The sequence below is a fragment of the Adelges cooleyi genome, unplaced genomic scaffold (assembly GCF_023614345.1).
Source record: "Adelges cooleyi isolate 19-005CV unplaced genomic scaffold, UGA_ACOO_1.1 ACOO_flye_CR_arks_rails_tigmint_CR_PRNA_9, whole genome shotgun sequence".
Classification (NCBI taxonomy): Eukaryota; Metazoa; Arthropoda; class Insecta; order Hemiptera; family Adelgidae; genus Adelges; species Adelges cooleyi.
The window spans coordinates 14,933,020-14,959,352 of NW_026096579.1; the positions used below are offsets into that span (position 1 = coordinate 14,933,020).

The 26,333-nt window shown below is 29.1% G+C and overlaps 5 protein-coding genes across 9 annotated transcripts; 2 read left to right on the top strand and 3 right to left on the bottom strand.

Moving 5' to 3' along the window:
* The first annotated feature begins 4,549 nt into the window (after positions 1-4,549).
* LOC126847088 (uncharacterized) lies at positions 4,550-5,104 on the top strand. The gene is made up of 2 exons (XM_050587125.1): positions 4,550-4,817; positions 4,962-5,104. The coding sequence occupies exons 1-2, from the start codon at positions 4,681-4,683 to the stop codon at positions 5,086-5,088; spliced, it is 264 nt and encodes an 87-aa protein (XP_050443082.1). The 5' UTR covers positions 4,550-4,680; the 3' UTR covers positions 5,089-5,104.
* Positions 4,819-10,918, bottom strand: LOC126847087 (zinc finger CCHC domain-containing protein 10-like). 4 transcript variants are annotated; one of them, XM_050587124.1, is made up of 5 exons: positions 10,638-10,918; positions 7,318-7,363; positions 6,056-6,132; positions 5,795-5,959; positions 4,819-5,381 (listed from the first exon to the last, which is right to left on the bottom strand). In XM_050587124.1, exons 3-5 carry the CDS (start codon positions 6,085-6,087, stop codon positions 5,195-5,197), a joined length of 384 nt encoding a protein of 127 aa, XP_050443081.1. In that variant the 5' UTR covers positions 6,088-6,132; positions 7,318-7,363; positions 10,638-10,918; the 3' UTR covers positions 4,819-5,194. The 4 variants fall into 4 exon arrangements, with proteins under 4 accessions (XP_050443081.1, XP_050443078.1, XP_050443079.1 ...); XM_050587121.1 differs by lacking the exon at positions 7,318-7,363 and having other exon boundaries at positions 10,638-10,917; XM_050587122.1 differs by lacking the exon at positions 7,318-7,363 and having other exon boundaries at positions 10,616-10,917.
* On the bottom strand, positions 9,224-10,616 carry LOC126847086 (ubiquitin-like protein 7). The gene is made up of 2 exons (XM_050587120.1): positions 9,873-10,616; positions 9,224-9,795 (listed from the first exon to the last, which is right to left on the bottom strand). Exons 1-2 carry the CDS (start codon positions 10,440-10,442, stop codon positions 9,316-9,318), a joined length of 1,050 nt encoding a protein of 349 aa, XP_050443077.1. The 5' UTR covers positions 10,443-10,616; the 3' UTR covers positions 9,224-9,315.
* A 227-nt stretch (positions 10,919-11,145) lies between the features above and the next one.
* Positions 11,146-25,536, top strand: LOC126847084 (DNA mismatch repair protein Msh2). Of its 2 annotated transcripts, XM_050587116.1 has the most exons (16): positions 11,146-11,390; positions 12,072-12,121; positions 21,044-21,167; positions 21,688-21,821; positions 22,108-22,221; positions 22,291-22,647; positions 22,732-22,913; positions 23,026-23,223; positions 23,337-23,682; positions 23,751-23,925; positions 23,989-24,210; positions 24,274-24,506; positions 24,584-24,675; positions 24,765-24,987; positions 25,064-25,132; positions 25,207-25,535. In XM_050587116.1, exons 1-16 carry the CDS (start codon positions 11,357-11,359, stop codon positions 25,327-25,329), a joined length of 2,676 nt encoding a protein of 891 aa, XP_050443073.1. In that variant the 5' UTR covers positions 11,146-11,356; the 3' UTR covers positions 25,330-25,535. The 2 variants fall into 2 exon arrangements, with proteins under 2 accessions (XP_050443073.1, XP_050443074.1); XM_050587117.1 differs by lacking the exons at positions 11,146-11,390; positions 12,072-12,121 and adding an exon at positions 20,848-20,980 and having other exon boundaries at positions 25,207-25,536.
* LOC126847085 (uncharacterized) lies at positions 14,453-17,542 on the bottom strand. The gene is made up of 2 exons (XM_050587119.1): positions 17,340-17,542; positions 14,453-17,244 (listed from the first exon to the last, which is right to left on the bottom strand). The coding sequence occupies exons 1-2, from the start codon at positions 17,355-17,357 to the stop codon at positions 14,710-14,712; spliced, it is 2,553 nt and encodes an 850-aa protein (XP_050443076.1). The 5' UTR covers positions 17,358-17,542; the 3' UTR covers positions 14,453-14,709.
* Positions 25,537-26,333: the final 797 nt, after the last annotated feature.

Here is a 26,333-nt window from a genome sequence, read left to right on the forward strand (position 1 = left end):
GAAAAACGCATGTTTGTTTTTACAAAACATTTTGGTTGCTTTCGCAACACCCAAACGAGAAGTAAGTAGGTAGGCAGTTACAATAGCTGTTCATTGGGGTATTTTTTTTATCATCCACTATAAAACAAATTCTGCAGGGTTCTCATTGAAATAGAACAAAACCAAAGTAAACACCACAATCACTACAATTCTTAGTAAGCATATCGTTTGAAATTATTCAAACTTATTTTAACGATCACCATAGTATAAGGTATTTTATTTAACATAAAAAAGAAGATATTTTGTTGCACATTATAAACAATCGAGTACAAACTTCTTATTAAAACAATGACGTGATTGTCGCGGAAATCATCTTTGGCTAACTTGGCCTGTGTGGATTCCTTTAATTTGAACATTTCTGCGAAAACTATTGTTAATAGTATAAAACTATTTGATTATACCTAGTTTTAAATCGCCGTACAAGTAAATGTGAAAATTAACATAAATTGTGTTTCTTAAGCATATTAAATTAATTATTCCTACTTTTCCTGGTACAACCTATCTATAGTTGGCTTGATCCTCGATTCACGGAAACCTGATCAAGTTTATCATCAATTGTAATTGTTTTATAAAGAATAAACTTATCTAAGACTAAGAATTCCGAGAAAATTATATAGTTTGATATCATCTATAAAGGATACTGATCTGTCATAATAGTTAATTGCCATAGTCCCACTAGAGCTGATCTACGTTAAAAAATTAAATAAAAAATGTCCATTTATTCTATTTTTTTAAGGTTTCAGATATTTTTTGGTTTGTCAACGCACGTGGATAGGACTATATCTAAATAATATTCCATAGAAATTTGGAACTAATTCGACCAATTTTTTAAAAAAATGTTACAGTGTGCCGTAATAAATTGTAAGATGAAAAACATGTACATATGTTTTTAGATTTTGTAGGGAATGAGGTGAATTTTAATATTTTTGTTCTATTAAGTACTTTTTAGATAGGTACGAATTCTGATGGTCTATCGACTTGCTAAAGTAATTGGTGCCTACGTTCTCAAATCCGCATCAAAGCTAATAAAAAATCATTTTTGTAAAATCAATACTTTCTAAATTTCTTTTAATATTTTCTTTTAAACTTGTAAAGTTCGTCCTACTTTTGATCCTTGATTGCTACTCGGTTCTGGGTTTATTTATCTATCAACTTTTCAATAGTTAATAGTAAAAATAAATAAATCACAATGGTATTATAATTTGAATAATATATTAATATGATGCATGTGCACATATTTTTTTTTTTATAATTGCCAAAGGGCATTTTTATTTAAACGATTAAAAATCTTTATAAATATAAATCAAAGCAGTATTAATATATACATACAAGTAAAAAAAATATATATATACATATACAAAACATGTGTGGGGTTCTACTTCCAGTGAAGTAGTCCCATACTACTACATACACAATATGTATTTCATTATTGTAGGTCAATATATTATATTCAAAAATATTACTATGACAACTTCTTTAATCTTTAGTATAGTACCATATATCGCACGATAAACGTGATATTATTGCATCGTGTGTTATGTATACATACATATTGTATATTATACTCGTATGTATTATACTATTAATAATTAAGTATAATTAATGTAGATATGTCAACTGTCTGATTAGATAAAAAACGATTCTTATTAACAGACAACATTTTACACATATATAGTTAATTACATTTACATATAAAGTGACCGGTTGCATCATGATCAAACAATAATTACACTCCATGTGGATACCTTGTGGAAGTTATGATTACAGTAAAGATTCTCTAACGCTAATATATATGGGGCATTCTGAGTCAAACCACGCGGTCATCGGCCTGACCTCCTCAAATTTTTTTGAAATTTTTTTTTAAACTTCTTTTGGTCTCATATAAGACTTTTATTTTTTTGAAATTTTTATCACTAGTTTTTGCCCCAAAAATAGAGGTTTTTTAAGTTATTTAGAAAAAAAAAATATTTCGACCTGTTTTAAATTTCTATCATAAAATCAGAGTCTTAAATCAAATCTTTTCATCTAATAATGGGAATGGACCGAGATTTATTTCTAGTTTTTTTTAATAATAATAATTTTTCCAGGTGGTCATTCATCCTGGATCAAACAGTAACGGACACAGCTTAACCTCAGATGCCGCGTGGCACACTGCATCCACACTAGCCCCTGTATTATTTTTAATGTTATTCGTAAGGAACATTTTTCACTTTTTACTCCCAAAATATGCAAAAATTTAAAATTTACCAAGACATGTTTTATTTTTTTAAATAACAAACTGAATTAAAAATTTTTTTTCAGATTTTGAAAAAAAAAAATGTTCTTTATTAAAAAAAAAATGGAAATAAATCTCGGCCCACTCCCGTTATTAGACGAAAATATTTCATTTAAGTCTGATTTTACGATAAAAATTTCAGAAATTTAAAACTGGTCAAAATTTATTTTTTTTCTAAATAACTTAAAAAACCTCTATTTTTGGGGCAAAAACTAGTGATACAAATTTAAAAAAAAAAGTCTTATATTAGACCAAAAGAAGTTAAAAAAAAATTTTCAAAAAAATTTGAGGTCAGGCTGATGACCGCGTGGTTTGACTCAGAATGCCCCATATATAACAACAGTGATAATTAAAAAACATCCGGTTTGAAGAAGCCTGACCTATACAAATATACATCCATCTATACATTGTCTTTCTATTAAAACTTGAGGAAACCGACATTTTTAATTTTTAACATTACTAACTACTACCATGCTTATCATTGATTTCTAAATCACTGTACACTGCAAAATTATACGACACTTAATTTTTTTTAACAGGTTGATCAGTTTAACATAAGACTTAGTGTCTTATGTTATAAGACACTAAGTGTGAGAGTTCCTTAAGAATTCCTGTGGACCTCCGGTGCTCCTGGGGATATAAATCCACAATAGATACTTATGTTATACTTAAATCAAAATGCAATAATTATAAGTAAATACACTCCAAATATAAAATTGTTGACATATATAACGGCATACCCACTAAGATTTTTAAAATCTTAAAATACCACTCAGTATTACCCGAGTTGTTCCTTATAAAGTAGCTTATCTTATAATTAGGTCAAGTACATAATACCTAGACTGTATTGAAATATATTTGAACTTTTTGCTTCGCCAATTTATTAATACCTACTTCATACTGTTTTAATATTACATTATATTCTTATTAGTGCAATATCACTTCTATGAAATCACAGACCATTAAACTTTTAAGTAATACTACTTTACGGTTAAATTATTATCTTATCTTTGATCAATTAAATGATCTAATATTGATATATTAGAGATAATTTATGATTATAATTGGACCACTTAGACTTAACAATTATATTTTAAACTTTTTTTGTTGATTTGCAATAATTACAATTTTATGTATACTACTACATAGTTAACACGATAAAAATCTACCTTAGTTTAATTAAATAATAAATAAAACTCCGATTTTTTAACTAAAAAAATCAATCATTTTTTTAATATTAACTATAAAATTTTAATCCTACGATGTCAATGCATTAAAATTTAACCCTAAATAAAGCAACCAATTGTTGATTATCTTGTTTTCTTGATAACAATTTTTAATTTTATGTCCTTATAGTTTACAATAATTGTTTCACTAGAACATAAATGCGGCGCTTAGAGCCAAACGACTTACGAAATCCATTAAAGTTTTTTGAATGTAATTATTTAAATGCCAGCTTTACACAAAGTTCTGTCATCTAGACGATTATTTTTTTTTTGTGTTTGACCATATTAGTTCGGAAAAAATATATTAGTCTAAATTATTTATTGCAATAAAACAATTTTTTTTGTGGATTAATCCGTTTTGGCTCTATACGCCTTAAATAAAACATTATTTAAATAATAGAGGGGAAAACCAGAAAAGTCACTTTTTTAAAAACTAATAAAAAAACATGTTTAATAATTTGCCTTTCCAAGACATAATCCAGAATTCTCTTCAACCTAATGACAACCGATTGTTTTTCTGGTGCAATTTGAACATAGATTTCAAGACCTCAATAAAATCGAATAATTCTAATATTTAGCAATATTCTAGACTCAATACACACATATTTGTAATGTATTCACCAGAGTTAGGTTCTCTATGAGGTTCTGAAATTAAAAAGTTTACCGTTTATTATGACTAAGAATACATTTTGGAAGTACTATTTCTGTTTTAAGTAGTAGAGAAAATCAACGTAAGTAAATGTAAACGCATATTAAATTTCGTTTGTTTGACCTTTGAGCAAATGGAAGTTCCACTAGTTGGCTACAATATTGTAGTACGCTGGGGTTTAAGTAGTAACATACATAGTATAATTATGTAGGTGAGACTTGAAATGAACGCGTGCGAAGACGACAGACGATTTTAGCGTACGCTTGTATCATGGACTTATGTGTTGTGATGGATAAGGTTATTTTCTTGAACTTATGCCCAAAAAGAAAATCAATGAAGTGGGGAAGGGCTACTTGGTTCAGAGACTTTAGTCTAAATCCGTCGTACGACCAACGCGACAACGGCGCCTATGTTTTTTTTAAAATTTTTTTTTTTAAGAAGTCTACTAAAGCGTATAGAACTCAAACTAATCCTGAGTAGTAGTGTATGTCATGGACGAGCTGCAGTGTTTGGCGCCCCAGTTATGCATCCGGTGCAAGTTAAACAGTCACGTTGTTTCCAACACCGACGCTTGCACGTGTCCCAACGAAGAGGAATGTGTACACAACAAGATGAAGCTTAAAAAAAAGTTTGCACACAATTTTATTTTTATTTTCACTATTTTGTAATATTAGAAAAAAAAAAAATTCTCGTAAAAAATAATAGTAATAATTGTAAATAAACGAACATAAGTAATAATTAAAACGCGTTCTTTTTTTTATCTTTTTGCCAGGACAAGTCCGACGATAGTCATTAATAATCGATTGTGTGAAAATATTAACGATGAAACTGACGACGAGGAATCTGACTTGTCTAGTAGTACGTCTAGTAGTTCCAGTAGCTCGTCGGTGTCTTTATGAACTATTATGCGTTTAAGAGGTATATTTATATAAAAAAAAATGTTGTTCTTAACAAGTACCTAGGATGTTATTTAAATAAGAAACGGGTTTTATTTTTTTTAGATATTCATTTCGAATGATCACTGCTGCTGCTACTACTACTGCTGCTACTGCTAGTACTACTATTGCTGCTACTGCTAGTACTGCTGCTGCTGCTACTTTCAGAGCTGTCCGAATCCGAAGACGACGAAGACGAATCGCTAGAATTTGTCTTCTTCTTGCGTTTGGCTCTCCCGGTTTGTTTCTTAGGAACACTAAAAACCAAGGAAAATTTACTGTAATATTAACGATTTTGGAAAATTGTTTCTTGAGCGGTAATATATTATATACACCAAATTCTTATTCATTGTCCTCTCTTCTAACGGAAATAATCCTTTTAACTTTCTCTGTATTATGAGTACAAACAGCCCCAACCCTTTCGACATCCTTTTAATAACCATAAATAAATTTAGAACAATTAACGTTTTCTGTAGAGTAAGGACGTTAAGGTAACTTTACAGTGAAAATAATACTGAAAACAGTAATTTGGCATGGTAGTATTAGGCTGTTCCTTATTTTAACGTTTTTTTATTTTTATACCCGAGACCACTCAATTGTAAGGGGGGGGGGGTAGATTTTATCGAAAATATCCAATATTTAGAAAATAAAGATCAAAGGAGTCTCATACTTGTCTAAAACTGCTTTAGCTGGTCTATCTTTATTTAGGTTTCTTTTGAGTAACGTCGTCCGTGAAGGGCGATCAGCGAATTTCCTTTTTCCTTTGCACTCATATGTCCAGTGACCATGCTCAAGGCACTTTTGACACCGAACACCTTGAGGTGGTATATAGCTCCTAAAATAAAATATTATAATATATCTAAATATTATAGTATATAAACATAATATATAATTGTTATAATTTGGGATAAATCCCAAAACGTTCACTTACAATTTCTTTTTATTTATAATTGGCATTGGCATTGTATTTGGTTATTTCTTGAGATCAAATTACTTCAGATATAATTCCTAAAAATAATAAGTAGACACGCGTGTAAACGTCATAAAATATAAATAACAACAAAACTACTTAACAAATAGTTATGATAGCTACAATTTTATTTATAGATAAAATAAGTGCTATTTGATTTTCTTAATAAGTACTTAAATCCAATATTCAAAGTGCAAACAGTAGTATAATATACTTATATAGTAGATACGATAATGTTAAAAATAGAAAATATTGTTTCGAATCATTTAAACATCAAAACTTAATTGTTAGACATTTTTTAAACAACCGACAGACCTTTAATACGTACTGGTCAATTGATGAGTTTAAAAGAATATTCAAATTTAAACACAATCGGTACTTTTTTATATTTTAATGTTTGCTAGCAGTAAAATTAAATTGAAAAAATTAGTTTTCTAAAATAGATTCAGTTTTTAAAAATAGAAAAAAAAATTGAACTTTAGAGAAAGTCTAATAATGGAAAATAGCAAAAAGAAAAAGTTCCTGAGAAAATTAGTAATTTACATTTAATTAATCACCCCATATTGATAGACAACACACAATAATTAATTACTAGTATAATTTTGAAACACAATTTTGTTTGTAGAACGACATTTAAAAATGTTATTATTGTGTTTTAAGTATTTACATTTAAGAGACATCATAAATTCTTTATATTTTTAAGAATATACTAATTATTACTTATTTTAGCTTTAAAAGATAGGTCATAATATGTAAACCAGGAATATCAGCTTTGTGTAGATTACATAATTAAAAACGTATTGTAGGCCTGAAAAATATATGAATATTTTCCCAGCTTATCCGGTATAGGTTTATGTTGAAATGTAATTTTATACCTAATATATTCATACCTATTACTTGTTCGGTGAATGTTTAAAAAATTAAACAACTCCATTCAGCATTACTTTTTTAGTCAAATTTGTATCCCAATAGGTATGTCTAATTGAAAAATCTATTTATGCCTACATTCCTAAGTGAAAAATAAAATTATCTAGATCAATAACGTACTGTTGAAATTTTAGGGATTATTAAGTATAAATATTTCATATTTGAGTGCAGAGTGCTATATAATTATCATATTAAATAATTGTATTATTTGTATGTATATTATAGGTGAGTATATTTAGAGTTACAACAATTATATTACTGTATAAAATAAAGATATAATCTTGAATAATCCTTACATCTTAAAATACGGTTTACTGATTAAATACATGGAACAACAAGATTCTGGAATAAGAAAATACAACTGTTTTATTCGCTGAATTTTAAATTTATCCTAGATTTTCTTAAAAAAGTTTGGAGAACGTTGAGTAAACGATTGTAAAGCTCTGTCCTACAAGACCCAAATTGTCACTGGCATTGCTGCTTGTTTCCCGTAGAATACGTTAAATCTCTGTCTACGCAAAAAAAATTGCCGACAGAAAATGCTTTTTACGACGACGTTTCTGAAGTGTCGATAGAGCTTGAGATAATTATATAATAAGTGTATTGGCTATGAATTTTGGGACACTTCTAGATAAAATTGTACATAAATAATTTTACTTGGTAATTATTTAAATTTAATTAAAATATTGATACCTAAATTAATTATATATTTATTCTTCTAAGTACATAAATGTTTTTTTTTTTTTATATAGTACTAACTATAGTTTTGTTTAATGTTTGCATCAAAATGAACAACCAAGAACACAGAGTTGATGCTCAGCACTAATAGGTATTAAATAATAACTATATTATAACAAATAATATAATCTTTTGATATTAGAAAAAAGAATTACAGCAGAATTAATTGCAAAAAAATATCAAGCCAATCATAATCCTAAATGTAGTACTGCTATTATATTTTAGAAATATTGTAGAAATCTGTATAGAATTTGTGCATACAATTTTAAACTGAAGATTTATAATACCACTTAACTAAAATAAAAGATTTAATAGACATTCAACCATTCAGAGATAACAGTCTACCCTTTACAAATGAGAAGTAGGTAACAAATCGATCATTTTAAGGATAAAGAGCGTAAACACTAATTTAAAATACATTTTTTTTAATATCAAGTATATAGGATTTAGAGTGCATTAAATTTGTTCAGTCTGAAGTAATAACTTGCGGAAAAAAATTGGTTAAAATTAATTAAAATTACATATAATTTTAATGTAGTGTTACGCTTTTTTTTTTGGTCTTGGATGAATCAAAAAAGTTTTATATTTTCATGTACATAACATAAAAAATGTATTAAATAAATTAGAATCGATTTAATAACTACCAAAACATACTACAACTATTAAGCTAATACAATTTTATTACACATTTTTAACAATAATTGGTATTTACTCAATTATCTATTATAATATGTTTAAAACAAGGATTAAACATTTTACCAAGCCAAAATTAACACTTTTTGTTATAACTAGAATAATTAATGTTTATTAAAGTTAATAATAGTATATTCTAATAGGTTAAATGAAATTGAGCTTGCCAAAAAAAAAGTTAATTAAATTGTTTTTTAAGTTATATACTATATGTATGTATATAGTTATAATATACATATAAATATAAAAACATAATAAATTTATATTCATTTTATAGCTATTAGAATATCATACTATTAAAATAAGTTAATATAAAATATATACTTCTACTTTATGGAACAATTTTGTTAAGCGTATAATTTCAGAAACAATATATTATATTAAAATGTTTTTAAGTTGAATAATTTAAAATTCAGCTACACAAAGTAATATGTATAATTTACCTACATTTAAAAAGTAACACATATCACAATATTATATTAAATCAACAAAAAACAACGCCAATTTCATAAATTTTAACTGGAAACCTTTAATTAATTAGAATTGATATTTATCAAAAAGTATAGGCTATGCTTGGCTTCTTTATTTAGTGCGTAGCAAAATATTTTCCTTGTTTTGTTAATACAATTTTATCTTCACACAATTTAATATTTAGAATCTGAATGACTAAAATATATTTTTTAATTATTAATTTTATTTATATACTATAATATAGTACATAAAAATTTAAATTAAACATAAATAGTTATTTAAAATATAAGATATATATATATATATATATATATAATTTGTATTTTATAGGTAATTACATTTACATAAACTATTTAAATATTTTTAGATAAATTTTTATTACTAAATAAGAAAGTTTAATCTTCATTCATAAAGCCGCTTAATACTAATTCTATAGCAGCTGCCAAATCTCCATTACTAACACGTAATGCTTCAATGTTAATTGCATCATTAGAAAGGCCCATGTCTCTCATTTTTTGTACTTGAGTTTGTAAATTAGGACTGTTAGATGCTGGTTGATTTTGTAAATCACCAATAACTGAACGCAACATATCTCTTGTTATTCCAGTTGATGTGCTGGCAGTCGATGTGTTGGCAGTTGATGTGCTACTACTTGTGCCGGGTAAATTTTGTGGCAGTTGAAAATCTTGAGGCGTGGCTCTTGCTATTGCTGCTGCCAATTGAGCAGCTGTTATGGCAAACGATTCACTTCTAGATACGGACTGACTACTTGACTCTGGTGAAGAATCTTCCATATCTTCAATTTCATCATCACTAATGTCCGTCAAGTTGGATAGGAGTGATGGTGGTAGATAGTGTCTATCACCACGATTGTTCTATCAACACAAAAATATCTGAATTAATATACTTTTAAGTACATTGAAAACAGACACAATGTTTTTAAATAATTTACCTGCATTTGTAAAGTTTCTTCGTGCACAGCAGCAGCTATATGATGTGTGGCCTCAACCAAAGCAGGATGATTTTCAGCAATTCGTTTTATAATTTCTAGATCACCGAGTCTCACCAATAGTTCTGAGTGCTGTAGTAACGTAATTGCTACAGGATCATGACTCAAGGCTGGAGTGGTCATGATGATATTTAATATTATTTCAGGTCTACTTAACTTCGATAAAGCATTTTTATAATTATAGTTTAATGAAAGTGACCGAAATGCAACTCCTAATTTAAGCAATTCGACTTCAGTAAGCTCTTTGGGAGCAATATGTGTGTCATATTTAACTTTTTTGAATGCATGCACAGTAATACCATGCAATACACCATAAATACCAAGTGCTTCGTGGTCTTCCATTACAACGCCCATGTAAACGAGTTCAATGTCGTCAACATTCAAGTCTTTATCGAGCGTGCATATTTTTTGTTTCAGAATAGATACAGGATCTTCTACTTCTACATACACCTTTGCATTATTGATAGTAATATCTGTACCCATTCGCAATTTAACATTCAACAATGTAGACATAATTTTTGTTTTGAGATAAAATTATAAAACTGGCGTTGTTTGTTATTATTTTTGTCTGAATTTGGAATTGTTATTAAATAACAAAAAGTGATAAATGTATCTTATATTTTTTAGTTAAGCAAGAGGATCCAGTTAATAGTTTATTATAGTAAGAATATAAAATTTACACTTACTACACAAAATGTAAGAACGTACTTTTTACACGAAACTGACGCACCAAAATATCGCAAGTTGTGACAATTACTTATTGTCTTGGATATCGTTTCCACACTTTAGTTGATTATAATTATTTTCCTTTGTAAGTACTAAGTCGTATTGTCATCTATCGTGCACAGCTCGGAAGGAAGACCGCAACGCGCAATGATTAAAATCGACAAATAAATTATTGTTACGTTTGTGTTTTTTATAATAGAAAAAGTAAATAGGTAAAACCGCGTTCACATTTATTTCGTTAACGTCGTTCCGTTGATAAAAACAACTATGTCTATGAGATATTTTATCAACATAAACATCAAATATAATGGCTTCGCCTCACTAGCAACTGATTGAATTTACCTTAGGTAATTTTGTGTTATCTTATACCGTGGTTCTAAACTAAAATAAGCCTTCAAAGACTTCAAAGACTTAATAAAATGTCAATGTGCGCACTTTATCCTGATAACGTTGATAAATGAAGATTAATATTTTTTTGGCGGTAATAATATATTAAATAAAAAAAAATGTTTGATAAAATAACATGATGTCTGATGATATTTACCGATTATTTAATATCGTTCTTGACAAGTTAGCTGCAGACACCTCACTTTTGTTGTTATTGCATTCACAATAGAATATCATCTGAAACTTCTAGTTTGCAAAAAAACCGAAATCTTTGTACTAAATTGTAATTGTTTGACATCTTCCTATAAGTTCTAATGGCTATCAAACCAATCAACCATTTGAATTTAGGTGAGTATATATATGTTATAAAAACTAATTTTTGCTATGCATCTAGAAAATACTTAAATGTAATCATTAATTACAAAATACAAAATTCGTTTTGTTAATTACGTGACTTTATTTAAATTTCTGTTCATTATTATTTCATATAAGTTCTAAACTGTACTTTAAATTTTACCTTGCTATAATTTACATTAACATCAATTTGGCGAATTTAATTAGTAGAATGATTATATTTTGTATATTTTATTGTTGCCTTAGGGAGGTTACAGTTAGGTTAGGACACTTGAATAACTCCACTGTTTGGCTTTTGTACTACACATATAACAACGCTTGTCACACATGCACAATATTGCTTCACCACCACACGATACAAGCATGCTTGAAAAAACGTTAGTTTATGTTTCGAATATGTAGAGTTCAAACGACAACGCAATCACATTACCTGCTTTTGCTTGCACAAAAAAATTCAAATAACTGATCAACTACACTAATGTAATTAATACTGAGTATAAATTAAGACTTTTGGAACTACTAACATTTACATATGTACACATATTAAAAGAAAGGCTGATTATAGAATTAGCCAATTATACTTAAAAAACTAACATTGCTGTAAAATTGTGAAATTTGCAATGCTATAACCTTAATATTGTTAATAGTAATAAGTAAAATTATTATAATTTTCAGACCCCGAACAACAGAAGACATTCGTGCGGTATTATAAATCATTACCAGAAGTAAGTAAATTTAATGTAATCCGTCTTTCAATATTTTAATTTAATAAATATTTATATTTTAATATTTTTAATACTGATAGGGGTAATATGATTGTATTATCAATATTATCAGAACTTTCATATTTTGAGGCCTGTATGTATGTCAGTTTTAATTTTTTCAAATTAACCTCTAGATAATAATTTGTTTTTCTTTATATACTGAAAATTTCCATAGGAATCACTTTTTCTCAATATTATTTTAACCCTGAAAAAAATTAAGACTTGAAAGAATTAATATTTTTTTATAAAAGTGCTGCTACCAATCTAAAAATTCTTTTAAATATTATATGTAAAAGTTAGGAACATTTTTTATATTCTAAAGAACATAAGAAAAAAAAATTGTTAGTCCACCTGAAGTAACCATAGAATATTCAGTATTCTGGAACTTTTGTAACAGATAGGCAATATGCAATGCACATACTTACGAAAGTTTGCGAACAGTCTATTAATGTGACAGGGGCATGGCTAGACAATTCTAGATACACTGATGAATTTAAAGAGAAGCGTGACCGCGCTGCAGAAGAACAGTATACGCAGTGTAAATTGTATAGTGTTATTATTGGGTTAATACAACCTATTTTGTTTGGGTTTAAACTATTGATGTTTTTAGATGTATTATAATAATACCTAAAACACTAAAGTGGTGACCTCGACGAAATCTTGAGCCTGAATGCGTGTGACCGCTGTTTATTTTTTTATAAAAGTTTATCTCTGTTGTAGCAGTAGTTGCCTAATTTGTAGTACAAGGAGGTCAGCTATTTTATATTTTTTTAGTGTTTTGGATATTATTGTAGTACCGAAAACATCCTACATGTAATTTGTATAAAATACACTCGAGCGTTCTTATATCTAAGGTTATAACTTAAATTTTCCAAATAAGAAATACTAATATGAATTAATTGCTGATCACTATTTTTAGCATCATGCAAGAATAAAACTTTGGTTTCTAAAAAGTAAATCTCTAAAATGTTAGCGTATAACATTCAATAAGATTGGTATAAACATTAAAAATTCCTTATTAATACTACTTTAGGTTTAGTTATATGATTTTTTCACGGATAATCGATCATCGTGTACTACCTGTAATAAAAATGTTAGTTAATTTAAAATATGAAACCATTAAAATAATCAGTGTATATTATGTACCGGGTGATAGGTTAACTATGGCCCAATCAATAACTTAGAAGAAATTAGACTTTTTTTAATTATTTTGTTTTCATACTGTTATAATTATTAGTTGGGACAAATTTAATATAGTTAAAAAATATATAACCAGATTCCTTGTATGTTATCATTGCCTTACACTCCCAACTACATGGGTAAACATCAATATTATATAATATTATTGTAAATCCAGATTTTTTTTTGTTATTATTAGATTTGCTATACGTTATATGATTGTTGAGAAGACTGATTTTTTTCTTAAAATTAAAAATCGAAATACCTTCTCTGCTTTTGCATCAAAGATACATTTAGTTAAAATTTGTTTATACAGTAGTCTGATAGGGTATGGTCAAGGGAGACAAATTTAAATGTTATTTATTAATAAAAACCATATTATTTAATATTTAATCTTAAATGTAATTATTTACATTTTTTTTTTTAACATGAAATATTAACATAAAACTTCTTAAAAGTGTGAAATCTAAATTTTAAAGAGTTGTGATTAATAATGTTTAGGAAATATTTTTAATGAAATTTTAACAAGAAAATGCCCATCAGATGTTATTTATTGTTCTTATGGTTCTTATGACTAAAAAAATTAGGATTAAACAGTTATTTTTACCAATATACAAGTATAAAAATAATTTGGTATTTAAAAAAAGATTAGCTTTTAACCACTGCGAAAGCTATTAATTTACTATAATTATTATTTTTACAATCACTAAACTGCCAAGTTTATCTCTTCAATCAGTGGTCAATTTTTTTGTTGCTTTTCTATTTTTTTAAATAAATAAATTGATATATGTAGTTAGTTATTCTAAGCGATGTATATTCTATTTAAACAACCCAATAGTTTTGGAGTTAGTACACTTTTCGATGCAATTTAATTATGTTATAATTACCATAATTTTTTATTATTATTACACTTCGAGGCACTAGACCATTAGTATGTCTTAGTATTTATTACTATTAAATTACTCTCTTACTCTTTGATTTGTGTATTCATGTAAGGATCAGACAAAATATAAATAACAAATGATGTCTTGTTTATTATATAAGTTAAATTAAAAATTAAATGTACATTCTCACACAACAAAAATAAATTATTCTTAAACATCATTTTTTTTTTACAAATTAAGTTATTAGGTAAGTTGTATAGTTTACAAGTTTAAATAAATATTACAATATTATATAGAAATAAATAGTTGATAATATTTACAATCCAGTAATAATAAATTAAATTATGGTTATAAAATAAATATATTTCATATCATTAGCTGATATTAGTATTTTAAATAATGAAATAAGTACCTTTTAAATAAATAAAGTTATTTAACTATTTCAATTATAAATTAATACAATTTATATAGTTTTTAAGAACAATATCAACATGGTTTTTCAGTGTTTTGTGAAAATCCTACCTTTTCTTCAATAGTAGCAGCTATTTGATGGGCTTTACCTCTTGCTGCTTGAAAAGAATTAGATACTTTTTCTCCAATTCTCTTCCAAAGTGGTTGGGGGTTGGTATTATTTTCAGGCAAAACTTCAAAATGTTTTTCAATTTTTTCCTTCTGTTGAACTAACATAGTTGGTTCTACGTCATAACTGTTACTCGCTTTTCCAGTATTTTTTTGTACATAAGAGCTAGATGCAAAATATTGACCTTGAGTAGAAGCAGGGTTGTATTCAGACAGTGGCTCTACATATTGTTCGTGTTCATCAACTTTTTTTTGGAAATAGGACTCTTGATGGCCTGTTTGTATTGGCATGCTTTTTAAATTGTAATTACTCGAATAGGTTGTTTGAACATTATCTTTTTGTAAGTTCATTGAATTTTGCGCACCTAAAACTTCATGCTCCAATTGATCTAATTTGTTGAACGCCTTATTATATTGAACATTAGACGTTTGATCATTTACTGATACTAATTTGTCTCCATTCGATGAATAACCTGATGATTGGTATCCTACGTTTTGTGCGAATTGTTGCCCATAGTCTGGTCGATTTAGATCAATGTTCTTTTCAACCACACGCTGACTTTCAAAGACTACTGACTGTTGACCATGCGTGTTAACCGGAGAAGTGAACAATTTCCCGTTTGTATAATGTTGACCATAATTTGAATTCAACACATTTTCTTGGCCCGCTGGTTTGAGATTTTGGTGATTAATGCTTCCTGTCGATGTCTGACCAAGTGTTCCTAGATCAAGAATGTGTGTACCTCCGTATTTGGATGTAAAGATTCCGCCTGATCCTTGAGACTGTTGATCAGTTGTTAATTTAGCATCCCTATTAGAGTTTGTGAACGATGACTGCACTTCCTGATTCTGCGAGCCAAATTGGGATATATCAACTGATTGTTGACCAACCGGTAATTTTGATTGGGAAAAATCGCCGGAGACAGTTTGTTGACCAATGTTGACTTGTTGATTTGTGTTAAAATGTTTGTTAATATCGACTACTTGCTGACCAGCCGCGTTGTGGTTTTGAGTATAAAACGATTCTTGGTTTTGAATTTGTTGGCCAACCTGCGTGTTTGGTTTGTAAAATTGACCGAATGGTTCTTTTTGTTGATTTAATTGCGACGAGGTCGGTGATATATCGTCAATATTTACTGACTGTTGACCAAACTGCTGTTCCTGTGTGTTAAAAGATTCGTATTTTTCAAATTTATTGCTACTTGCAGTGTTAGAAGTCGAAAGCGAATCTATGTTCAAACTCTGTTGTCCAACAGGGACGACAGTCTGTTGACCAATTACTGGTTTGATTACCTTTTCAGAATGGTAAGACTGCGAATGTGAAACAATATTTGGTTGAAGAGGTTGAGATGTTTGATAATTATTATTACCTCGTTCGGTGAAGCTCAACTGTTTTTGTCCGTTAAAATTTGTGTCTACATTAACCTGGCTCGTTTCGCTGCAATCCGGTTCATTCGTATTGAGTCCTTGCGTTTGACTTGTAGGATAAACAGAAGGCAACACATTTATGTTGGAAGAAGTTTGTTTGGTGTTAAAAAAAGTACTGTAACCGTTTAATTGTTTCGACTCGTCAGGTTTTTGGAATAAAACATGGTTGTTGGACGCTATTGGCTGTGGTAAAACGGTTGGCTGAGATCCTATTAAACTTAAACCCGGTGTAATGCCTAAATACCCTGAATTACCAGACAGCAGAGACTGGTGATTGTTGTGTTCGAAGCCGCCCATTGACAAACTGTCGATTCCCAATGGTTTTTGAACGAATTTAGGTTGAACTCCCGTTACACTGGAAGACGAGTATTCTTTTTTGAAACTTTTCGAGTAACCGTTTGGCAGTTGTTTGTTTTCTTCGTATTCCAACACATGGGCATTTTGACCGTTTTGGTTGTTGAATACTTCTTTCTTTACTTGCGTGACGATGTTGCCTTGTTGATCTCTGAACGTCGTCGTGACTCCGGGTATATTGCTCAAGTCTTGATTAGCCGAAGATTGCGAACCCGATGCAATCCCTATGTACCCTGAATTGCCAGACAATAGAGACTGGTGATTGTTTTGTTCGAAGGCGCTACCTCCTCCAAACGATAGGTTTTTGGTTTTGAACGACCCGTCAATTGCCAACGGTTTTTGTATGAACGCCGGTTGAACTCCTCCTGACACGCTGGACGACGAATACTCCTTCTTGAAACTTTTCGAATAACCGTTTGGCAATTGTTTGTTTTCTTCGATTTCGACTATATGCGAATTTTGACCGTTGTCGTTATTAAAAGCTTCTTTTTTTACCTGAGTAACAACGTGTCCGTGTTCGTCGGTGAACGTCGTCGTCACGCCAGGCAAATCACTAGTAGGCGGCACTGAATAACTGCACTTTTCACACCCATTAACCAGTATTGGACTTGCACTCGTCGACAGTGCAAAACACGCCGCTAGTAAATAAAATTTGCAAATCTAAAAAAAAAAAATAATAAAAGTAAATAATAATTATTGGTATGATTTAACAAAAAATATATATATATATGATATATGTACGAAAACAAACCTACCTTACGAGTTATTTGCATTTTATTAAAACGATTATGTACTGATTACAACTGATGATGTACACAGTTTGGTGTACAACTGTTATTCTATTCACTCAAAACAAGACTTTTGAAAATTGCCTTTAATTTTGTTGGTAGAAACTTGTCCGCGGTGAAGTTGAACAGCCAAATGGTTCACTGTGAACGATTGATATACGTTTATATAATAAAATACACAAACGCGATTATAATGGTATACATTTGTAAAAAAAACCCAACGAGATGCAATTTATTAATTTTCACAGAAATGGACTAACGCCCAATACTAATGTAATAATATGACCTTATACTATGAACTTGGTCGTTCGATAACCTTACACTTATGCGATTCGAGAACGTAACCTCGTGCGTAGTTGTATACTTACTGAAAAACTTCTCGTATCAATAATTTTGCTTACGGTGTTATTTATGAACTATGTTATTAACGGTTTTACTTTTTATGTAAAATACAAGACGTTAACATAACACCTTAATTATTATTATTCGGGCTTAATCCTTTTACCGCACAAATAATTGTTAACAATAAGCCTTTTATTGTTGCATTTATAATGTACCTAATTAGTATATTAATTACACTTATTAGTAATCAGGATTTAAAAAAAAAACAAAATCCCAAGATAGGAGAAATATCACTGAATTTGGTACATTACTTTAGGAGCTGTGATTTTTTAATTTTTATAAATATTTAATAAGTTCAAAGCTATGTTTAAATGTTTTATTTTAAAATCAAATGTGCCTTTACTTCACCTAGTACTTTTGAGTACCGCTCTGGCCAGTATAATATAATATGTTATCAAAGGTTTATAATGTGATGAGATAAATTAAAATAATTATGTTTTCGTATCGTACAGGTACATTTAAATAATATCGGTTTACATTATTACAATAATGGCCTAGTTTATTACACCATTTCTATTAAACCTTTACAAAGTGATTCATTTTTAACGTAAAGACAGTCATTTCCATAGTAAATATCTAAGTATGATTTTATAGTGGTTTTTCGAATATTTACTATTGTAAAATTTTATAAAACTATCAAGTATTTGCCTTTTTTAGTATTTTCCAGAGCGCTATCAACTTTTATGAAACTTGAATGGGAATTTATGTATTATATTAAAATTTGAAAAATAATTTTCCGATTATTTTGACTGGTCGATAACCAGTTTTGAATGACTTTTAAAGTTATTTAAGTTTTTTTTTTTTTATTATTAAAAGATTTATCTAGGCGCAGATAAAAGTAATAATCGTCTTAAAATATTTTTAAAAAAAGGTAAATATTTGGTAATTTTATAATAATGTACAATAACGTGACTGAACACTTTTTCAAAAGAGAAAACTACAAAATTTTAATTATTTTCCACCCGATTGAATAGGATGGTAGTCATATTATTGGTATATCACTTATAATCTAGATTAGTAGTTCCCTTAAATAGTATTTGTTGTTTACACCATGATACTTAGTCTCATCAAAATGTATTGAAGTATTAAAACATTGTGACTTTACTTGACCTGTCAAGTGAACACACCCTAATCACCTATTATATAGGGGGTGGGTTCGGTGGAAGCAATTGTTCGTAGAAACTTCACATATAGCTAAACTGTGTATTTATTAGTGCAGTAATGAGGATTTCTAAAAAACAGGTAATTTTAAATATTCTAGTATTTGATTAAGCATATTAATCCATTCCGCATCATAACTAACTTTTTTAAATACTATTTAAACTAATTAAAACAACTATATATTTATTTACTGGTTTTTATAAATCATATTTTATAAATGATGATAAATTCAGTATACTAGTCGTACTTCTTACTACAAAATGTGTACAATCTTAATTTTTTTTTTTATCTATTTTAATTAATATAGGTATTTAAAATTTTAAGCTGTAATATGGTCTTCTTTAGAGCACATAATCGATAATTCGCATGTGTTTTTAATTATTCAACATATTTTAACAATTGTAATAAAGAAACTTGGACATATTTTTTTCCTTTTTTGAAAATAACATTACTCATCTTGTATTTCCTTAAACTTATGTATAAGCTGGGAATATCCCACCCATGATCTATTCTAAGTAAAGTGAATTTTTGCAACTGATTTACCTTGACACTCACAGCCTTCGGGTTTCCACAAGCTATATTTCTATTTTATTCTAGTCGTATATCATCTCATTAATTTATGGCATATCGCCAGACGTCTGCTCGGCATTTCAATCAGTTATTATTATTATTATTATTTAATAATAATTAAGAACCAAATGTTAATTAAAAAATAAACGTTTTAATTATTTCTACTGTATGAGTATTCACCTAGTATTTATCACTGTCGAATGTGGTGATTTATTATGTTGAAACATATAACTCTCAAGACTTGCAACTAAATGAGGACACAGACCTGAAAACAACTTCTTCCTTCTTTCGAACCCATTAATAAGTGTATAATACTAAAATACACTGATTTTCGGCATTGATTATGTGTTAGTCGGGCATTAAAGAAAACTGAGCTAACTGCCTGTCGTCACTTTTAAAAATGCAACAAATATAATATTACAACATATTTTTACCATTCATAAGGAGATTGAAAGCGGAAGAATTTTTTATAGGCAATAATTTTAAAAAAATTGGTTTTAATAAATATCGATCATATCAATTTACTAACAGATTATTTGTAAAAACTTCAATATATTATTTTTAACTTACACGATTTTTTCTATTAAGTAAACGCCATTTTAGTGGTATTTTAGACCTAAAAGCCTGACAAAATTACGCCTAATAAATATGGTTCGAGATCATCTTTGACTACTTTACTAAGTTGTGTTTTTTAAATACTTATTTCTCTAGTTTTTATTCGGTTTTCTAGATTGACAAAATACCAAACATTTGTAAGCAACATCGTTAAATGGCGATCGAAGCACCTCATATAAAGTTTTCCTTTTTCAAACAAAAAATCGTTTTCCCGTGGTTCATGCTTTTTTGCAAAAAAAATGCACTGTTCAGGCCCCTTTTTACATTGTGTAATAAGAGTTATTGTTTAAAAATACACCAATAGTATTACTGCATTTGTTGGAAAACAATAGAAGGAAAATAGTGATTTTAAGTTCGATAGTAATGTATATAATAATTTAATGAAGTTAAAACAAAAATAGATTTTAATTTAATATTATTATTATTACTATTTTAGTTATTATTGTAATATAATATTAAAATAGTTATTTGCGGTCATGCCGACAGTTCAACGTGTTAAGTTATCAATTTGTGCTCTTATTATTCGAGTTGTGCATAAATTATAATCACGTTTTCATAGTTATGAATTGCGTTTATAATAAAGATGATAAATTTACTGATCTTGACCTATTATTGTATCATGTCGCAACCTCAATAAATTAGATTCAATTTGTTAATGTTTACTTACTATACTAATAAGGTTTTGTTCAAGAACAATAATATAAATTTACCGATTATTTTTCGAATTCGCCCAGAGTACGCATTTATGATGTACTGGTATATTATACAGGGTGATTCATTAAATATTAGACAATAATTTTCTCTTAAAATAATGCTGTGTTTCGTCCTTTATGAATCACTCTTTATATCGCACGTGTGTGGTATTACCTTGAAACTGAACACTAGTGTGGCCTATGTAGTATATATGTTTGTTTTTTTTTCAGAAGCCTTTAACGACCGTGAGGTTTTTCAATCGACAAGATTACTACACGGTACACGGCCAAGATGCTACTTTTGCCGCCAAAGACTTTTACAAGACTAACCACTCAATAAAAATCATCGGGTCAGGTAAGGGGTGGCCTTTGAGAAAACAATAACGCAAATGGATCCTGTTAGGGCTGGTATTAAGAGAACAAAGCCCCCCTCAAGCTTATTACAAGCATTTTAAGCTTGTTATATATGGCGTCTGAACTAAGTACCTATACAAAGTATTATGTGTAATACAACTCGGACGTTCAATTAAAAGACGCATTGTATAACATTGTACAAGACCGCCAAAAAAAAAATAAATTTTAGTATGTTGTTACACACTACTTACTTTTTAGTACAACAACTATATTATGACTTTTATTTAATTTGTGGGCCAGGACTACATTAAGTCGTTTAGATGGTAAAAAGTTTAAATTTTAATATCGTTGACAAGTGTCAATGAATTTACTTGGTTCACTCTCACCAATCTTATCCGCTATAATTGAAATGTTTTCTTAAACGTAATATCTAAAAAATTAGCCTTATACAAACTTTTTAGTGTGTTGACTTCAGACATGAGTTTTCTAACATAACCTACTATAAAATTATCTTGTTTTAGATAACGAAACTCTCGAATCACTGATATTCAATAAAGCCAACTTCGAAGCTTACATTAAACAGTTATTGTTGGTTAATCAATACAGAGTGGAGATATTTATTAACAGAGGAGGGAAGTGGACTCTAGACTACAAGGTTTTACACTTATTGATATGTATAAAAAAAAAAAGTCATCTACTCAGGTCTACTGCTGTCACAACTTACATAGAATTTAGTGTGTACAATTGACAACACAATAATTAACAAAATTTAACTAAAATATACAATTACCGTGTGTAAGACATTAATTTTACCCAGCCCTATGTCACAGCACTAGGAAATTAAAATATTACCTACTAATAATTTCTACTTTCCTGTATTGGTACATTGCTGATTATAGGCGGCTTTGTATTAAGTTTATGTAATCGTATATTTTTTTTAGGGGTCACCTGGTAACTTATCGCAATTCGAAGACTTGTTGTTTGGCAACGTGGAACAGATAGAAGCCAATACAGTGATAGCTTTAAAATTAAGCTCAGACTTCAAAAACAACAAGGTATTAAGGTCACAGTATGAATTAATGTAATTTTTCATTTAACGATAAATTCATTTTTTTCTTCAATAGATCATCGGATTAGGAGCGGTGGATTCGGTGGAACGGAAATTTCAGCTAAGTGAATTCACCGATGACGAGTATTTTTCCCATACAGAGTGTATGGTGATAAAAGTATCTCCTAAAGAATGCGTTCTAATGTTGGATGGCTCCAATCCCGATATGGAGCAGTTGAAAAAAGTAGTGGAACGTTGCGGAGTTTTGGTGACGACAAGAAAGAAAACCGATTTTGGGACGGATTCGTTGGTTCAAGATCTAAATAAATTGATTTCGTTTGAAGAGGGTCAGCAACCCAACGCTCACACATTACCACAACTCGAGTTAGAAATCGCCAGCTCGGCTTTGGCCGCTGCCATTAAATATCTCGAAGTAAATAATTTTGTATTTTTATCATACATTTTTGTTATTTCGCCGAAAACATTTCAAATCTTAATAACTCAAATCATTGATTAGTTGTCGTCAGATTCGGATAACCTCAATCAGTTTACTGTTGAAAATTTGAGTTACGACAAATTTGTTCATCTGGATAGTGCAGGCGTTGAAGCTCTCAACCTTTTACCTGCAGCGGGCACCATGTCCAAAAACGATTCCATTCTTGGCATTTTTGACAAATGCAGGACTCCACATGGTCATAGGTTTGCACAGTTTTTTTATTATAAAACTTAAACAAAACAATTAAAATCTAAATTTGAAACAAAAAAAAAGTGTTATTAATAATAGAAGTATTTGATGAAATATTTTTTGCAGATTATTAACTCAGTGGATAAGGCAGCCTTTAAGGGATTTAAATAAAATAAACGAACGTTTAAATATAGTCGAAACCCTAATCAATGACACTGATGTTCGTCAACAGTTATACGATCAACATTTAAGACTTATACCCGACCTGCAAGCTTTAATGCGTAAAATTCAGAGAAAAAGAGCCAGCCTACAAGATTGCTACAGGTACTATATAGTTTGAATAAATAAGAAAAATACAAATTTATAGTTCGTATGTAATGACTAATGTATGTATTATATGATATATAATAACATTTTATAATTAATTACGTCATTAGAATATATCAAGCTGTGGAAAAACTACCCGCACTTGTGGAAACATTGAATAACTCCGATTACAAAACTCTCCAGAGTGTCATCACTATGCCTCTAAAAGAATTGGTAAAGGACATGAGTAACTACCAGTCTATGATTGAAGAAACAATAGACTTCAACCTTGTTCAACGTGGAGATTATCTAATACAGTCGGGTTTTGACGAGGAACTACAAGAAATGAGAAATCAAATGAATGATCTTGAGGCAAAAATGAAATCAAATTTGGCTAAAACCTCTGGACAGTTGAAAATTCAAGTGAAGCTGGATTCAAACTCACAATATGGATTTTTCTTCAAAGTGCCATTAAAAGTACACAATTAAATAATTTTATTAGTTTCGGAGCCATTTTATTATTATAGACATATTTTTTATTTAAGGATGCCAAAACCGTATCGAACAACAAATCATACGAGGTTCTTGATACTACAAAAGGTGGTGGAATGCGTTTCAGGTCTTCCAAACTAACGGAAATCAACTCCGATTATCAGAGTATTCATCAAAAATATTTGGAACATCAAAAAACTATTGTCGAGGAAGTGATTAAAACAGCTAGTGAGTTTGCTATTGACTCAAAATAGCGTCAGTTCAAAAATTAATTAATAATTTATTACTCAGGTAGTTATAGTGCGACTCTATTGAACCTCAGTCGGACTCTTGCACAACTCGACGTTCTCACAAGTTTTGCCATGTTGGCGGCTAGCTCTTTACGGCCTTATGTCCGACCGATTCTACATCCCCAGGGCACAGGTTTATTGGATTTAAAACAAATCAGGCATCCTTGTGTTGAACTACAAGATTCCATTTCTTACATACCAAATGACGCATACTTTAAACAAGGTCTCATCACCTCAAATGTTTTATGACGTATTAACAAACAAAAATAATCTTAAATTATTTTAGGAGAATGTACGTTCAATGTGATAACTGGACCAAACATGGGCGGTAAAAGTACATACATCAGAAGTGTAGCCGTAGCTGTATTTATGGCACATTTAGGTAGTTTTGTTCCCTGCGAAGCGGCCGAAATAAGTGTGGTTGATGCTATCTTGGCTCGTGTCGGAGCTAATGATTCTCAAATCAAAGGACTATCGACATTTATGGTTGAAATGATCGAAACCGTTTCAATACTTAAGGTAGATAAGTGTGTTTCGCGCTTTAAAATATTTTACTTATTGTAATTTACATAATAATATATTATCATTACATACAGAAAGCGACTGCGGAATCGTTGGTGATAATCGACGAGTTGGGCAGAGGTACATCTACTTATGAAGGTTGCGGAATAGCATGTGCCATTGCAGAGTACGTAAAAATAATGACTAGAGTCTGTTTTCATTTAACATAATATTATTAGTCGATGAACTAAAAATACATTTTGAAATTATTTTTAGGCGTTTAGCGTCCGAAACTAAAGCGTTTACTTTGTTTGCCACACATTTTCATGAGCTAACTAAACTAAGCGAGAACATAACAACGATTGTAAACAAACACGTTTCTGCCGTTACTACTGATGATAGTCTTACGCTTTTATACCAAGTACAACCCGGGTCGTGTGATAAAAGTTTTGGTATTCATGTTGCGGCTATGGCCAAATTTCCAACCAGCGTCATTCAAGTATAGTTTATATTTTTAAAAACAAATTAAAATTAATATTTTCGAACAATATGTAACAGTGTGATTTCTTTTATAGGATGCTTCAAAAAAACTTGCTCTGTTAGAAAGTTTTGAAACTAATCAAAATAATGATGATGTACAAAAAGTGAGAAAAATTAATAATAATTGAAACATTTTTTCATACTTTACTGTACTAATGGCTTTCGTTATATATTTTAGGAAATTAGTGAACAGACCAAGGAAAAGTTTTTAAACGAGTGTAAACGGTGTGCTCAGGAATGTGATTTGTCCGACGAAGAGTTATTTTCGCGTATTAAAAAATTGAGAACGGAGTACCTATAAGTTGAATCTTATTTGTTATCAACATTATAATTTTTTTTTTTTAATTAATAACTGCCAGTTATAATTTATTTTTTACATTTACAGATAAGTAATAATTATCATCAGTTTTTTTTTTTTTTTTTAATATATCAGACTTAAGTAAAGTGGGTTGTTGTTTTTCATATAAGTAGTTTTACCTACGTTTTGTTTGGTGCATATTTCTGGATATAATTTATTATTTTGTTATATTAATGTCTTAGAGATACTAAGATTTTAAAAAAATGATATGTATATTTTTCATTTTTTTATAAAGTAATACTTAATTAAAAATTTAAAAATTGTATTTATTTTATTTAAAAAAACTGAATGTATTTTGTGAAACTATAAACAGCGTTTTTCTCACGACTATGTTTCCACCACCATATTTTAAAAACCTCTCGACAGATTCTAATGAAATTTATTTAAGCACATATTCTAGGCATGAAAAACTAGTGCTTTATTTACAATTGATGTGTTTTTTTCCTTTAAAATGCGTACATCGATTTTAAGAGTCCACCATTTTACTTTTTTTGATTTCGCACTATAGTATTAAACTATTCATTTTTTTTTAACTGATTTAGATTTTGGAATAAACCACTAAGAAATACTGATGGTCACTGCAAAGCAATATGCGTAAGAAAGCTTTGAACAATCAAGCAAATACCTTGGTCCAGACTTAATTATGAAGTTTCAAATCAAAATAATAATTATTTTGATTTGAAATGTTTGTAAAATTTTCTTGATATATAGTGTAAAAACTTTATATATCATATAATTAGGACATTTTTGTATTACACATCAAACGAAAAACATTATACAACAGTTTAAAAAAATTCTTTATGCCTATTTTTTAACCCCCAATTATTTAAGTTTGATAATTATCATCGGTGTTGTTTTGTTTAAAATATAACAGACTTAAAATAAGTTTAATCAAAAAAAGGAAATATTAAACATTTTTATTTGGTAATATTTAATAAATGCCTTTT

What these genes read in the sequence shown, in the direction of transcription:
- LOC126847088 (XM_050587125.1), top strand. Translation starts at nt 4,681, where the DNA reads ATGGACGAGCTGCAGTGTTTGGCGCCCCAGTTATGCATCCGGTGCAAG. An exon ending in AAGATGAAGCTTAAAAAAAA is followed by an intron (nt 4,818 to 4,961) that starts GTTTGCACACAA and finishes TCTTTTTGCCAG; the next exon opens with GACAAGTCCGACGATAGTCA.
- LOC126847087 (XM_050587124.1), bottom strand. Translation starts at nt 6,087, where the DNA reads ATGCCAATGCCAATTATAAATAAAAAGAAATT. An exon ending in ATTATAAATAAAAAGAAATT is followed by an intron (nt 5,960 to 6,055) that starts GTAAGTGAACGT and finishes ATTTTATTTTAG; the next exon opens with GAGCTATATACCACCTCAAG. An exon ending in GCTAAAGCAGTTTTAGACAA is followed by an intron (nt 5,382 to 5,794) that starts GTATGAGACTCC and finishes CTTGGTTTTTAG; the next exon opens with TGTTCCTAAGAAACAAACCG.
- LOC126847086 (XM_050587120.1), bottom strand. Translation starts at nt 10,442, where the DNA reads ATGTCTACATTGTTGAATGTTAAATTGCGAATGGGTACAGATATTACT. An exon ending in AAGAAACTTTACAAATGCAG is followed by an intron (nt 9,796 to 9,872) that starts GTAAATTATTTA and finishes TTGTGTTGATAG; the next exon opens with AACAATCGTGGTGATAGACA.
- LOC126847084 (XM_050587116.1), top strand. Translation starts at nt 11,357, where the DNA reads ATGGCTATCAAACCAATCAACCATTTGAATTTAG. An exon ending in AGGACTCCACATGGTCATAG is followed by an intron (nt 22,914 to 23,025) that starts GTTTGCACAGTT and finishes TATTTTTTGCAG; the next exon opens with ATTATTAACTCAGTGGATAA. An exon ending in TCTTCAAAGTGCCATTAAAA is followed by an intron (nt 23,683 to 23,750) that starts GTACACAATTAA and finishes TTTTTATTTAAG; the next exon opens with GATGCCAAAACCGTATCGAA.